This window comes from Oryx dammah, unplaced genomic scaffold (genome assembly GCF_014754425.2).
Source record: "Oryx dammah isolate SB20612 unplaced genomic scaffold, SCBI_Odam_1.1 HiC_scaffold_28, whole genome shotgun sequence".
Classification (NCBI taxonomy): Eukaryota; Metazoa; Chordata; class Mammalia; order Artiodactyla; family Bovidae; genus Oryx; species Oryx dammah.
This window is the reverse complement of record NW_024070212.1, coordinates 106794391-106808470: the sequence shown is the minus strand read 5'-3', so window position 1 is coordinate 106808470 and position 14080 is coordinate 106794391. Positions and strand designations below refer to the sequence as shown.

The window sequence follows — 14080 nt, the reverse complement described above, 5'->3', positions numbered from 1 at the left end:
CAAGGGGGTCACCTCCCAGGGGGTTTGCTACAATCTGGCTGATGACTATCCTGGGGGCTTTAGAAAATGTGGGGATGGCATTTATTTGTCACCAACCCTGGAAATCAATAAGTGGAGAAGGAATGCTAAACCCTGTATACTGGGTAGGATATTCCAGAAGGAACTGTCCAGCCCCAAATGCCTATATAGTGCCCTGACTGGTACCTGGCCAGTCCGAAATTTGACCTGGGGAAGGCAGATAACACTCAGAGAAAGAGATGCTGAAAAGTGGCAGAGACCAAATGGACAGTCTGTTGGGATATGACGATCCCAGGGCAGCTGAGATGAGCTGAAGTTGCCAGGGAACAGAGATCACAAGGAAGGAGCTGAGGCTGGGAGAGGAGGGAGGGAGCAACAGGCAGAGAGATGGGAATGGAGAAGCTTGGTTGAGTCTCAGGGCAGAGAGTTGGACCATAAACCCCATGATGTTCAGAGTTGCTCTGGATCCAGAACCATCCTCCATGTCTGCTCTTAAGCCTCATAGTTCATTCCTGAGTTCCTAGTGACTTGAGGTTACTTGAGTGAGTTTTGCTGCTCTTTTGAGACCAAAAGAGGCTAAATGTGGGATCTCAGGCCTAACTGTGTGCGGTGCTTAGTTGCTCAGTCATGTCCAACTCTTTGCGTCCCCATGGACTGTAGCCTGCCAGACTCCTCTATCCATGGGGATTCTCCAGGCAGCAAGGATAATACAGGGGATCTTCCCAACCCAGGGACTGAACCTTGGTCTCTCACATTGCAGGTGGATTCTGTACTGTCTGAGCCACCAAAGAAACCCCTGAGGCCTAAAGGCATCAGAATTGTTCCCATTTTAAAGGCAAGGAAACTGAGGTCCAGGGAAGTTAAGCAATCTGCCCACGGGCACCGCCAAGAGGTGGTGGAACAGCAACTCTCATCCTTATCTGTGCCTCTAAGGCCTGCTCTCCCATCGCTGCGCTGGACAGTAATGTGAAGCAGGGATGGGCATGATCTGTAGGGGGGCCACAGCCACCTTGGAAGGTCTGCCTGCTCCTCCCTTGTATTTTCCTATGGGGACTCCAAGGCTCTGTTTTAGCAACTCAGAGCAGCAAGGACTCAGGGAGGTGAGCCAACAGGATGGAAGTGTGGGAAGAATGTGTTGAGCTAGCACAGGGCTAGTGGGGACCTCTAAGGGTGCAGAGGTCTCAGCACCCAAGGAGCCCAGTAGAGGAATGCCAGGGCTGCCACATCTGGAGAGAGAGCCTGGGATCCCCGGAACGTGCGCACCTTCCCAGACTTGCTCCTCTTCCCTGCTTCTAGCTTCAGATGGAATGTTGGGGATCTGACAGCTTCATCCCCAGCCTCCGATGACTTTCCCAGGAGGGAAGCCAGCTTGGGTGAATAGAATTCCAAAAGGGAATTGCGAAAGAAGATGCCTGGTCTCAGTCACCAGCTTCCAGAATCCCTTTCTCCCACCATGGCTCCTGGCAGGTCCCCAGATCTGAGCTCTGGATCAGGAGAGGGAGCACGGTGACTCAGACATGAGTACAAAGTATAGTGGCCGGGGCTGCAGAGAGGCAGTGTTGCGCTGGGAAATGCTTAATAACCAGCTCTCAGGGGATGGTAGGAAACTGTCTTTTATTTGTAGCATCTGCCAGCTTCTATAGTATGAATACTCCTGCCATGGCTAATTTCAAGCTACCTGTGTGATGTCATTGAATATGGAGTTGGGAAAAGATGAACACAATTGGCTCTGACAATCAACCAGTACATAAAGGAGCGTGGCTCAGATGGTGAAGAATCTGCCTGCAATGCAGGAGACCCTCCCTGGTTCGATCCCCGAGTCAGAAAGATCCCCTAGAGAAGGGAATGGCTACCCACTCCAGGATTCTTGCCTGGAATATCCCATGGACAGAGGAACCTGGCGGGTTACAGTCCGTGAGGTCGCAAAGAGTCAGTCACAACTGAGCAACTGACACTTTGACTCAACCAGGATGAACCTCGAAGAGCTAACCTGTCTTTGACCTTTGCTTATGCTGTTCCCTCTCTGTGGAATATCATTCCTCTCTCTCCTTGGTGAATTCCCTGACCCTTCAAGGCCCAGTTCAAGCATCTTCTTTCCTACAAAGGCAGTCTGAAATTCCCCTCCTTCCACCAGTCCTGTGGCATCTGATGCCTCCTTCCACTGTGCCCCACGGCAATCTGTCCAGGCATGTGACAGCACGTCTGCCGAATGAGTTAGACGTACAGATGCAGCCTGGAGAGGATGGGAGTTCCTTGAGGGCAGGCTTCAGCATCAGGCATTCTGAGATGCCTAGCTGAACACAGGCCCTGGGTAAGGAATGTTAGCCAGGTGCTGGATAAATGAAGGAACACAGCTAGAGGCCTGAAGAGCTGCAGCAGCAAGTCTGATGTAGATTTCAGGAGATGGTTGCATCAACAGGATGGTTAAAGATGCTGTCACTCGCCCCAGACCTGGGCTGGACAGAAGAGTCCACCTGGGGCCCAGTGACATCTGAGGGCATCTGGTTCCAAGACAGGGTGGCTGGGAGTTGGTACCCCTTTGGCACTGGGATCTCTTTATTCTGCTGATCTCAGACCACAACTAATTATCCTAATGGGTTTAAATGGTCCTAAATGTTCTCAAAGTTTGGACAAGACCCATCTGGAGCCTGCAGGTGGGCTGGCCCAGCTGACGGTGAGTGGGCAGACTTAAGCGTGGATGCCGCAGGAATCCAAAGTGGCAGCTCCTGTTGTTGCATGAGGCCTGAGACCTGTGTGGAGGTGCGTGGGCCAGGGGCCAAGGGTCATTGTCCTAATAACAGCGCTTCACACGAGCCAGGCACTGCCCTCAGTGCATCAGTGCGTGAACCCACTCAGTTCCCACAGCAGTCCTAGGAGGCAGGAGCCACAATCGTGCCCATTTTGCAGAGGAAGAACTGACTTCTGCAAGGTCTCTCTGCCAGCAGGCAGAGGGGCATGTGTTCACACCGGCAGGTTCTAAAGTCCCCACCCTCTGTCACAACACGATGCACCTTCTCAAAGTGGGTGGGCCACAGAGACAGATTGCGCCCTTGTCTGGGGTTACGCCTACAGCCTTAGGAAGCAAGTCCCGTCTGTATCTCCTGTAGCAGCTCTCCCCCGCCCCCCGCCAGGCTGACCTTGTTCGGAGGGAGCCCCACCCTGACCCATGCCGGGACCCGAAGGTACGTTACCAGTGTGGTGAAGATGAAGTGGTAGTACTCGGTCATCATGCCCATCGCCATGGCCTGTGGGAGAGCAAAGTGTGAGCGCCCTGCAGGGAGCACCCGAGAAGCCCCTCCTCCTCTCCACCCTGGCGTGGGGCCAGGCTGAGGACGGGGGCGTCACAGGCTGGCTGGCAGTGGGCTGGGGGAGGCTGGATGCTCAGAGTGGGATGTCCTGTGAGACCTTTTGACCATGACAGTGGCTGGCTGGCAGACAGCAGGGGACTTCACACCGGAGTGTGCAGCAAAATCACAGGCGACATGTTCAAGTGCAGAATCTTGGGCACACTCTCCAAAGATGCCAAATTCTGCAGGGCCAGGTGGGGGCCAGGTGTCTGAGTTTTTAGGAAGCATCTCCAGGTCTGTGCACTTGGAGAAATGCTGATGGAATCCACTGAACACTGGGTTCTCTAGTGCCCTGACTCCACTCAGCTGAATCCACTGTCCTGGCTCTGGAAAGATGTCTGTGGGAGCCTGGACCCCACCAACCCAGCCAGACCTAAAGAGCAGGGTCTACCCTTGGTCTGAGGATCCCCAGTGGGAAGCAGTGAGACATCCCTGCTTCCCGGGTGCTGGCTGACCACACCACCCACCATCGTGAAGTCTGCATTTTATATTATGCTAATGACCATGATGCATTTTCTACAGAGTTCTTCAGAATGCGGGCCCACATAGTGCGCAGGGGGAAATGTCACGAGGTCAAGTATACTTTGAAAACGCCTCTTATCTCTTCCTGGTCTTGGAGGGGATTCACAGCCTGCATCCGCAGGTGAAAGGCTGGAGCAGTCCTCGGTCTGCAGTCACGCTCACCTTGGTTTAGTTCAGTGTCAGGCTGAACACAGACTCTCCACTTTCAGTTCTAGGGGTTTCCACGTCAGCAGACTAGGGAGTGAATTCTGACTTTCTGGCTGGGTGACCTCAGGCCCAGGACTTTCCCCTGGAGCCTCAGTTTCCCTGCTGGTAAATCAAGCAGGATAATCGCCCCACTTCCCAGGGGTGTGTGTACACTGCACAGAGTCACTCCTCAGTGAACATGAGCAGTGGTGGTCTTTATTACTTGGTTCCACGTGCCTGAAAAAGGAGAGAGGCGCTGGGCACCATGGGCCAGAGAACGAGGGTTAAGGGACTTCTGGAAGCTTTGTTTCTCCCACTTTGAGTTTAAAGCTGTGCCACATCCAGTGCTGACTGTGCCCTGGGCACAAGGATGAACTCCTTCCTTCATTTGTCTCACCAAATCCTCCAGAACCAGATGAAGGAGGGATCGTTCACTCCATCTATAGAGCAGGGGATGACCCCGGGGCCACTTGCTCTCAGGTACACCACGCCCCAGGGCAGGAACAGGATTCACGCCCTCAACCGAGTTTTTAGCTGCTGTGTGAAGGTGCCTGGTGGGAGGCTTCCTCGGGGAAGACACAGGCCGCTATTCCTCTTGGCACCCCTTGCAGGATTGGGCGGGGGTGTCAGGCCTTGAATAGATTTCTGGCCCCAGCTCGGCACCTCTCCCTCGGCATCCCTGCGCCCCCTGCCTGCCACCTGCCTCTCCCGGGGTCATGTGTTAAGGCCCACAGAATGCCTCCTCCAGTCACCAGGGACGCTTTCTGAGACCACATCATTGCCTTTTACACAAAAGCACTGGCTCGAGTCAGAGTGGTTTTGGTTTCAGCCGCGACACCCCCAAAGGGGGCTGTGAGCAGTTTCACTGTTGATTTCTTGGGTGCCTGGCAGAGCTCGGTCTGGTTTCCAGCACGCCACGCTGGGCTCGTCCGGGAATGGAGGCGCGGCCAGGACTGCAAGCCACTCTCCTCCCCCGCCGTCACTGCAGAGCTGAGCAGATGGGATGCAGAGCCTCGATAAACCTCCCAGTGATCGGAGAGTGACACTGAGTGCCACAGGCTGCAGGGAATTAGTGGCTGGAAGAGGCAGTCTGGAGGCTGTTCCTGATACCCCCAGTTCTCTGTGCTTCCTCGAGTGTTCTATGCTTCCTCAGTAGCCCCTGCCTCCCACTTGCATCAAGGTGATGTGGAAACTCAGCACCCTCTGTGCTCCAGGCCTGGCTGGGCAGCTGACCCATTGTCTCGTCTCATCCTCACACCAAGTCGGAGTGTCAAGACCGTTGTGCCCATTTTGCTCCTGGTGAAACTGAGGCTCATAGGGGTAAAGTGACCACCCAAGGTCATACAGCCAGAAAGAGGCAGACTAGGGATCAAACTCAGATCTGGCTGACGTCAGGCCTGTGTTTGGGAAATGGGGGTGGCTGGGAGAAATGGCAAGCAGGTCCCAGCCTTCCCTCCCGCTGGCCAGGGCCCACGCACCTGCTTGAGGATCTGGGCAGCCATGGTGTGGCTGCAGTCGAAGATAATGCGGAATTCCCGGCCTCGCTTCATCTCCTTGAGCAGCGGGCGCGAGTCATCAGAGTCAAGGGGGAGCTGGCGGATCTTGAGGCGGATGTTGTACCTCGACGGGGCCATGATGAGCTCCTGCAGTCGGATGAGCCCTGAGAGGGCGCAGGGCACAAAAGACACATGTGAGCGCATGGACACACAGCTGCAGACACCATAGACTTGGGTGGTCACAGGTCTACAACCACACATAGACACCGACGTGTGGCCCACGGAGACTTGTGCATGGACACAGCCACACGTGTGCAGACAGAGGCCCTGGCACACTGGGGCACAGACCCGTGCACCCAGCTGTGCAGGCCCACATATGCACACACACATGTGTGCACACACAAATACATGCTTACACACACACATGCATGTTACAGACAGGACATATGCTTGGGTTGACAGACATGCTTACACATGTAGATAAAGATGTGTGCACACACAGATAACGTGTACACACCTGTAGATTCAAAAGCAGGCACAGACAGCTAGCAAATCCCCGCTGACTCCACCCATCTGCTCCTCTCTCATCCAGTGGGTGTAGAGGCTTATGGAGCCTGAATTAGAGGCAACCCCCTCCTCCTTCCCCTGCCCCCTACAACACTGCAAAGCACAGGACATAATCTTCTGAAACAGCCTCAGCAACCTGCCAGAAGGCAGCACAAGTGGCAGCTCAGGCTCAGCTGTACCCACTGTTGGACCAGGTAAGGCCAGGGGTTATTTGTGCTGAGTCACCGCCCCCACCCCCAGCCCCAAGAGCAGGCTCCCTCTGTAAACTTTTCCCATTGTTCCAGCCTCAATGCACCCGCCTCCTCCTCGAAGCCTACCCCTACTGCTCTGCCCGGAGAAGATCTCTCTACCCAACTCCCATCCTGCCTCCCCCAACCAACTCGGTGGCCTCTTCTCTCAGTGCTCGCCTCCTTGGACCTCACCTCACTTTCCTTGTCCTGTCACAAGCTCTTCAACATCAGGGGGGCTAGGTCTCCACACTCCCACGGCACAGGGCCTGGTGCTTTGGTTGTACTCAACACCAATTTCCATAATTGGACTGGCTACTGTTTTTCTTCTCTCTACACTGAAAAATCCATCCTCCACCTTGGCATTTTGCAAAACCAGTTAATCTGGGGACTTCCAGGGAAAACTGAATGTCACTTCCTAAAGACAAATGGCTTGCTTAGGCCTAATTAAGTTCATTTCCGTCCCTGTTTTGAGGTCCCTTCTTGCTGACTCCTCTGTGCTTAGCCTGGAAACAAGCCTGCTTGCTGGTCTCTACAGCCCCGCCCACCTCAGGGAGGGCTGCGGCAGCACAGGGCCAGGGTCCCCGGCAGGCCGGCCCCTCCCACCTGCTGGGCTCACTGCCCATACGCAGGGCTTGGTGTCTGCATCCTGGCTGCACTGTCCACTCAGCCATGCTCCATTTCCCTGCTAACAGCACTCTGGTTTTCCTTCGGGGAACAACTCCTCCCCCATGCTCAGTCCACATGACTCAGAAGGGATCTGTTCCCACTCTAGGGACCCAGAATCTGTCCCCCCACCCCCACCCCAGTCAAACAGCACACACATTGCTTGAGGTATAGGTATGAGATGGATGTGAGATGCCAGTTGGTCTTATCAGATGACTCCCAGGAGCTGTGCCAGGGCAACTGGTAAGAGATAACTCTCTTTAAATTTAACTTCAAATTGGGGCGGGAGGGAGTGAGTCTGGGGGTCCCCACTTAGAACCTGAGAAGGATCCCAACAGGGCAGAAGTCAGGACACATAGAAAGAAATTAAGCCCTATAGATGTGTGTGTGTGCTAAGTCGCTTCGGTCGTGTCCAACTCTGTGCAACCCTATCGACTGTAGCCTGCCAGACTCCTCTGTCTGTGGACTTCTCCAGGCAAGAATACTAGAGTGGGTAGCCATTCCCTTCTTCAGGGGATCTTCCCAACCCAGGGATCGAACCTGGGTTTCCTGCTTTGCAGGCAGATTCTTTACCACCGGAACTACCAAGGAGTTATCTCTGCTGGGGAGGACAGAGATATTTCTCTGGGACCTAAGCCTCCCAAAGAGCTTCCAAACAAGCTTTGCCCTGACTGTGGGCATCAGGAACCCCTGGCCTCCTGGATAGTCTTAGATCCAGGTGTGTGGCTGGGAGAGGGCTCTGGAGTCCTGGAGGGCTCTGGACCAAACAGGGACCCCAGTACCTCCTAATACCAGACTTGATGGGGGCAGGAAGGGGATATCAGGTAATCTTAGCAGAGGAGGGAAGGGCTGCAAGCTCCCCCCAAATCCCCCACCCCCACCCTTACCCTCCCTCCTCAACGAACCCCAGAAGTCCTTGGTTTGGCTGAATGCTGCTGCCTGCTCACACCTGTTACCCTGCGAGGCTCTGAGCTCACACTTTGCTCCGACTGGCTCAGTTTTCAGACCCAGGTACAGCATCAGTAGGCACATGGGCTTTGGGGACCCAGGACATGAGGATAGGGACAGTGTGGATGCTGGAGGAGAGCCATCAGCGCCTTCTTGTCAGCCAAGTTCATTGCCCCGTGTAATACACAGTGACCCACATTCTCTCACAGCAAGTGTCAGAACTCCTTCCCATCAGCGTATTCCTGAAGGAGACCAGAGGCTCATCCTAGCCCATCCCAGCAGAGGACTAGGTTCTTCGTTTGCCTGAGATTAGCACTCCTTCCTGGCTGCTTCCCTAATCAATCTCTCTCAAAATATCTGCAGTGAATCATGGTTGTTGAAGTCATGCTTTTCACTTACAAAGCACTTCTGCATTCATTACCCTATTTAACCATCTCCCTGTCCTAGAACACATACAGAGTAGGTGCTTTGGTTCCAATATTCAGATAAAGAAACTGAGGCCCATAAAGGTTATGTGATCCTCCCAAGATTCTGCAGAATGTTAGCAATGGGATCAAATTTCAAGACCCAATCTTTTGGGCTCTTAGCATGGGCCCCTTTTTTTTTTAACCCCAGCTTTTTCTAAGCCCCTTCCTTTCATTCTTGATATAAATTTGGCTTGTGTGCAGATTAGGTTTGCATGGCAAAACTCTAGAGGCAAACACCGTTGGTCCCTGGAATAATCATTCTTGATATTCTGTAACTGATGACTTGGCATCCTGAAATCATGGGCCAAACGAATGACCAAAGTTGTTTGTATCCCTAGTACCTGTGTTTTCCTGGCACACCAAAATCATATTATAAACTCTTCAGTCACAAACTCCCAAATCTGTGTTTTGCTTCCTACCCCATATGGGATGGTGACACCTAACAAATTCCACCTAGAAGTAATAGGGGCAATCTTATAGCTGTTCAGTCACTCGGTCATGTCTGACTCTTTTGCGACCCCATGGGCGGTAGCCCACCAGGCTCCTCTGTCCACGGGATTTTCCATGCAAGAATACTGGAGTGGGGTGCCATTGCCTTCTCCATGGGATCTTCCTGGACCAGGGATCAAGCCCACGTCTCCTGCACTGGCAGGAGAATTCTTTATCACTTGAGCCACCAGGGAATAAGTAATAAAGGCTCTAGAGTAATAAAGGCTCTTGCCTGTGTCTTCCCCTTGCTCCTACCTCCTGACCAGCCTTGCATGTGGCCCTAGGTGCCATGGTGTGCCCCCTTCGGCTTTTAGGGAACTGTGAATAACAACTCATCTTTTCGTGCCATTGACCTCTCTGTGTTATCACTTAGTCATATCTACTCTTTAGATCCCAGGTACAGCAGTTCTACCTGTAGTGGATGGCAGTGATGACTCCAATTTTCACCCCTCCCTACATCCCCACCCTTTGCTGTGTAACTTTGCAGTGCCCTCTAACCGTGGGCAGGTGACTTGCTCTACCCACGACACTGGGCTCAGCTGTGTGAACTGTTTTGGCCAATGGAGTATCAGCAGGCATGACGAAATCAAATACTTGAAATGGAATTGTACACTGGTTTTGTTCTTTTCCCTGCTGCCATTGTCATAACCACATGCATGGGGTAGCCTGCTGCAGGATGAGAGCCCAGCTACCCTCTCATCTCAGCCAAGGCTGGTCTATTTGAGCCAACACTCAGCCGACCCCCAGGCAGGTGAGTGATCCAGCTGAGACCAGAATAACTGCCTGACCAACCTCATTCAGTCACTGACTCTACAGACTTGTGAGCTAAACAAATGCTTATTATTTCAAGCCACATTGTTTTGGGGTGGTTTGTTATACAGAATTATTATCGAAATAGATAATTGACGTCCCCTCTTCTAGCATATTAAGAGAACCATTGATTTTGGTGGCTGTGTGCCAGCCCTAAGAAATGACTCATGGTAGGTGAAATCAATCAGTAGGAGTCTCATTCCTATCTGAATGGGATGTTTAGGGTAGTGAGCACAGACTCAATGAACTGTATAGGGTGGTATGCTGGAAGGTTCTGAGACAGATTTTCTCCCTGAACAGGCACAAATCACATTAAGTAAAACCCCTTTGTCTTCTACCTCTTTCCTTCCCACTTCCTGGGGTATCATCATGTGAGGATCTGATATTTGGAGCTGGAGCATCTTTACTGTGACCATGAGGGGGAAAGTTAAGGGAACTGCAGTGATACTGATCCAGCATCCTGACTCGGATGAGCTGCTAAACTTGTCCAGGAAGGGCCCATCTCCAGACTTCTTGTCAGTGAGATAACTAAGTGGCTACTGCTCCAGTCAATTTGAGTTGGGTTGTCTGGTACTTACAGCCAAAATATCCTAATGGAAACAACCCCCAAAGCAAATACAGTCAGAGCCTGCTATTAAGTGCTTCCCACTTCATGGGTTTGATGACCCACAAGCTGTCCCCTTGAAATATCCTGATTCTGGGAACATACTTCCTACTAATACTATTCTTCATCAAAGTCATATTATTGTTTGACTGAATCCAACACTGAATACCTAGTACTAAGTGTCTTAACTAAACCAGCGCCATTACTGACTACCCTATGTTTTAAATGTTTGTTGAATTGAATTAAATATCAAAATTGAATTAAATGATAAATACCGAAGGAAAAAGTGTGTCAGGCATTGGGAAAGGTGAAGAAATGAAGATGCTATCCCATCTTCTTTTAAGAAGTTAATATATTGTAGGGGAGTGAGTGCCCACCGAGAAGCCACTGGTCGTCAGAGCCAAGAATCAGGTGTTGTGTACATACAATCAGAGCTAGACATTCACGAGGAGAGGAGGTTCCAGATCTCAGCATCTGCTTGGACCAGTCTCACCAGGACCACCTTGATGCCATAGCATCTTCCTCTGCAAAGCCTCTCTCTGTACTTGCATCCAGCATATGGAGGCCCCAGTCCTGCTGGGCAGCAGTTTATGTCAGTGTCTACTGCGGCCACTCTGTGCCCATGACACTCCTACACAATTTCAATATGATCCGTTCATAGCTAATTCCTCCCTCCCGTGCTGGCCCCAAATTCTCTTCCAAGCAACCCTTTTGTGCCTGCCTGGACCAATATGGCCACCTCTGCTCCAGTCTTCTTGCTCCACGTTCTCCCTCTAACTCTCTGCACATTGCTGTCAGTTCAGTTCAGTCGCTCAGTCGTGTCCAACCCTTTGCGACCCCATGGACTGCAGCATGCCAGGCTTCCCTGTCTATCATAAACTCCTGGAGCTTGCTCAAACTACTGTCCACTGAGTCGGTGATGCTATCCAACCACCTTATCCTCTGTCGTCCCCGTCTCCTCCTGCCTTCAATCTTTGCCAACATCAAGGTCTTTTCCAATGAGTCAGTTCTTTGCATCAGGTGGCCAGATTGCCCAGCTGTCTGTGCCACCCTCTAAAACGCTGCTTTTATTATTCTATGTCTTTGTTCAACAAAACTCAATGGTCCTCAGCCACTTACAAGATAAAGTCTGAACTCTGAAGCTAGACTGCAGAGACCTTGCCCGCAGCCTGATAACACACTGTGTATCTGATCTTTTCCTCCCACCTACCATACTGGGATCCCCTGCGGTTCCTCCCTCGTATAATGCCTTCATGACTCCTCTTCCTGTCCACCCATCCTCAAAGCCAGGCTCATGTCGCTGTTCCTCTGGTATCAGCCCACACTAGCCAAGGTCATGGAGCTTCCCCTCCCCAAGCGCCTCTAGCTCTGACTGTATGAACATGTCACTTGGTTCTTAGCTCTGATGGCCAGGAAAAGACCAGTGAGCTCTGGGTGGGCACTCACTCCTCTTCAATGTGACTAACTTCTCAAAAGAAGATGGGATAACTTCATCTTTATTTCTTCTTCCTTACCAGTGCCCAACATGCCGTTTCCTGCCATATTTAATTACAGTTTATTTCCATTTTATTTTCAGCTCAACTCAACTCAGCAAATATTTAAACAGTATTCATTGTACCAGGTGCTATGCTAAACGCCAGAGGCACAGAAGGTTCATGGTCTGGAGGCAGAAACAGGCTCCGAGACAGACAATCATTCATAGTGGTGCATGAAGACAGACAAAACAGGGCTGAAGTGACGCAGGCTGAGACTTGGAGCTGGGCAACAGCACCTCTCGATGGCTGGGGGCAGTGAGCAGGGGTTGGGGGGATCTCTGCCACCCAGGATCTACAGTCCGGTGCTTCTGATAGAGCAGGAACTCAAGAGATGCTTGTTGAATCCTGAGTTAACGAAACAACTTCTGAGCGTCTCTTCTGAGGGAGTCTCTCCCCACTACCCTGAGTCCCCATTAGGAGGTAATCAAGAGCATCCAATCACAGGGAGCTGAGAGCTGGAGGGCTCTCTCCAAACTGGCTGCTATAGTTCTTGGCTTATCACGTGGCAGAGCAGGGCCAGATGGGTTAAGTGACTTGCCAAGGTCAGTCTCTGAGAGGCAGGGCTAAGAAACGTCTTGGGACTTGAGTCTTTGGAAAGAAGGAGGCAGAGAGGAAATAGCTCTGTGCTGCTCAGCTATTAAGTGCAGGGTCAGCCCACATCATGTACTGTTTGGTTTGAATCCAGAGTCTGTGCTCATAGCCCCACAGCACAGAGCTGGATGTGTGTGCTTCTGGTGAGAATGGGTGAACGTGAGGGTGTAGGCAGGTGTGGGCGTGGCCATGCAGGTGTGAGTGCAGATTGGAGCATGCTGCCTGGGTTGGGGCGGGGGCAGTTCGGGGCAGGTGTGGAGCAGCTTGGGTGGATGTGGCTGGTGGGCACGGGGTTGTGGGTGAGTGCAGGGTGAGCATCAGTGTGACTGGATGAGGCTTGGGTGTAAGTGTGAACAGGGCAGCTGAGCTGAGCAAGCAGCAAAGAACCCGATCCAGGGGCTCTGCCACCCTCCCCTCCTGCTCTTGATGCGGCCAGGCGTGGCTACTCACCAGTGCTGTCATCATAGACCACAGTGGCCGACCGCCACTTGAGGTACTGCACCAGGTCGAGGATGGCGTGGCTGAGAGACGCGTAGTCCGGGTACAGGTTCACGTAGAAGGTGTCTTTGTTGTCCAGTGGGTGGTGCTTCCAGCGCAGCTGGATGTGGGGTACCTCCAGCGCATTGCAGATGGACTGGACGGCATTGGTGCAGGAGCCTTGGGACGGCCCGAAGATGGCCACCACCCCCAGCGCCAGCTGGTCGCAGGCTGCAACGGGAGGAGGGAGAGAAGGACAGTACAGGGGTCATGCTGTCTCACAGGCAGCCAGGCACTGTGAGCACGAGTGGCTGTGAGCCTGATGACCCCTCTGAGGCTGCACCACTGATGAGCTCTTTGAACCTCAGTTTCTGCATCTCAAAACTGGGGTTGTAATAGTCCTAGCCTTAGAGAATCATAGGAAAGTTGAATGAGATAATGAGTATACACTGTTGAGGGGAATGTCAGTTGGTGTAGCCACTATGGAAAACAATATGGAGGTTCCTTAAAAGGCTAGAAGTGGAGTCACCAAATGACCCTGCAATCCCACTCCCGGGCATGTATCTGGAGAAAGCTCTAATTCAAAAAATATATGTACCCCATTGTTCATCACAGCACTGTTTACAATAGCCAAGACATGGAGACAACCTAAATGTCTATAGACAGATGAATGGGTGAAGAACATGTGGCATACAGAGGCACATGCATGCGCATGCACGCACGTGCACACACACACACACACACACACACACACACACACACTGGAATATTACTCAGTCATAAAAAATGAAATAATGCCATTTGTGGCAATGTGGATGGACCCAGAGATTATCATACTAACTGAAGTTAGTTGGACAGAGAAAGACAGATATTATGATACCACTTATATGTGAAATCTGAAAAAAAAATGATACAAATGAACTTATTTACAAAACAGAAATAGACTCACAGACACAGAAAACAAATTTATGATTACCAAAGGGAAAAGAGGCATAGGGATAAACTAGGAGTTTGGGATTAACAGATATACTCTGCCATATGTGAAATAGATAATCAACAAGGCCCTAGTATACAGCACAGGGAACTATACTCAATATTATATGTGTGTGTGTGTGTGTGTGTGTGTGTGT

The 14080-nt window shown here is 51.8% G+C and overlaps 1 protein-coding gene across 1 annotated transcript in view; it reads right to left on the bottom strand.

The window, feature by feature from the left end:
* Positions 1-14080, bottom strand: part of GRIK3 (glutamate ionotropic receptor kainate type subunit 3) — a 242163-nt gene that overhangs the window by 71481 nt on the left and 156602 nt on the right. Inside the window, exons 3-5 of the mRNA XM_040231614.1 lie at positions 12924-13181; positions 5552-5733; positions 3210-3263 (exon numbers count right to left, since the gene is read on the bottom strand). Coding sequence (XP_040087548.1) covers positions 3210-3263; positions 5552-5733; positions 12924-13181 — 494 coding nt within the window. The remainder of the gene's footprint in view (positions 1-3209; positions 3264-5551; positions 5734-12923; positions 13182-14080) is intronic.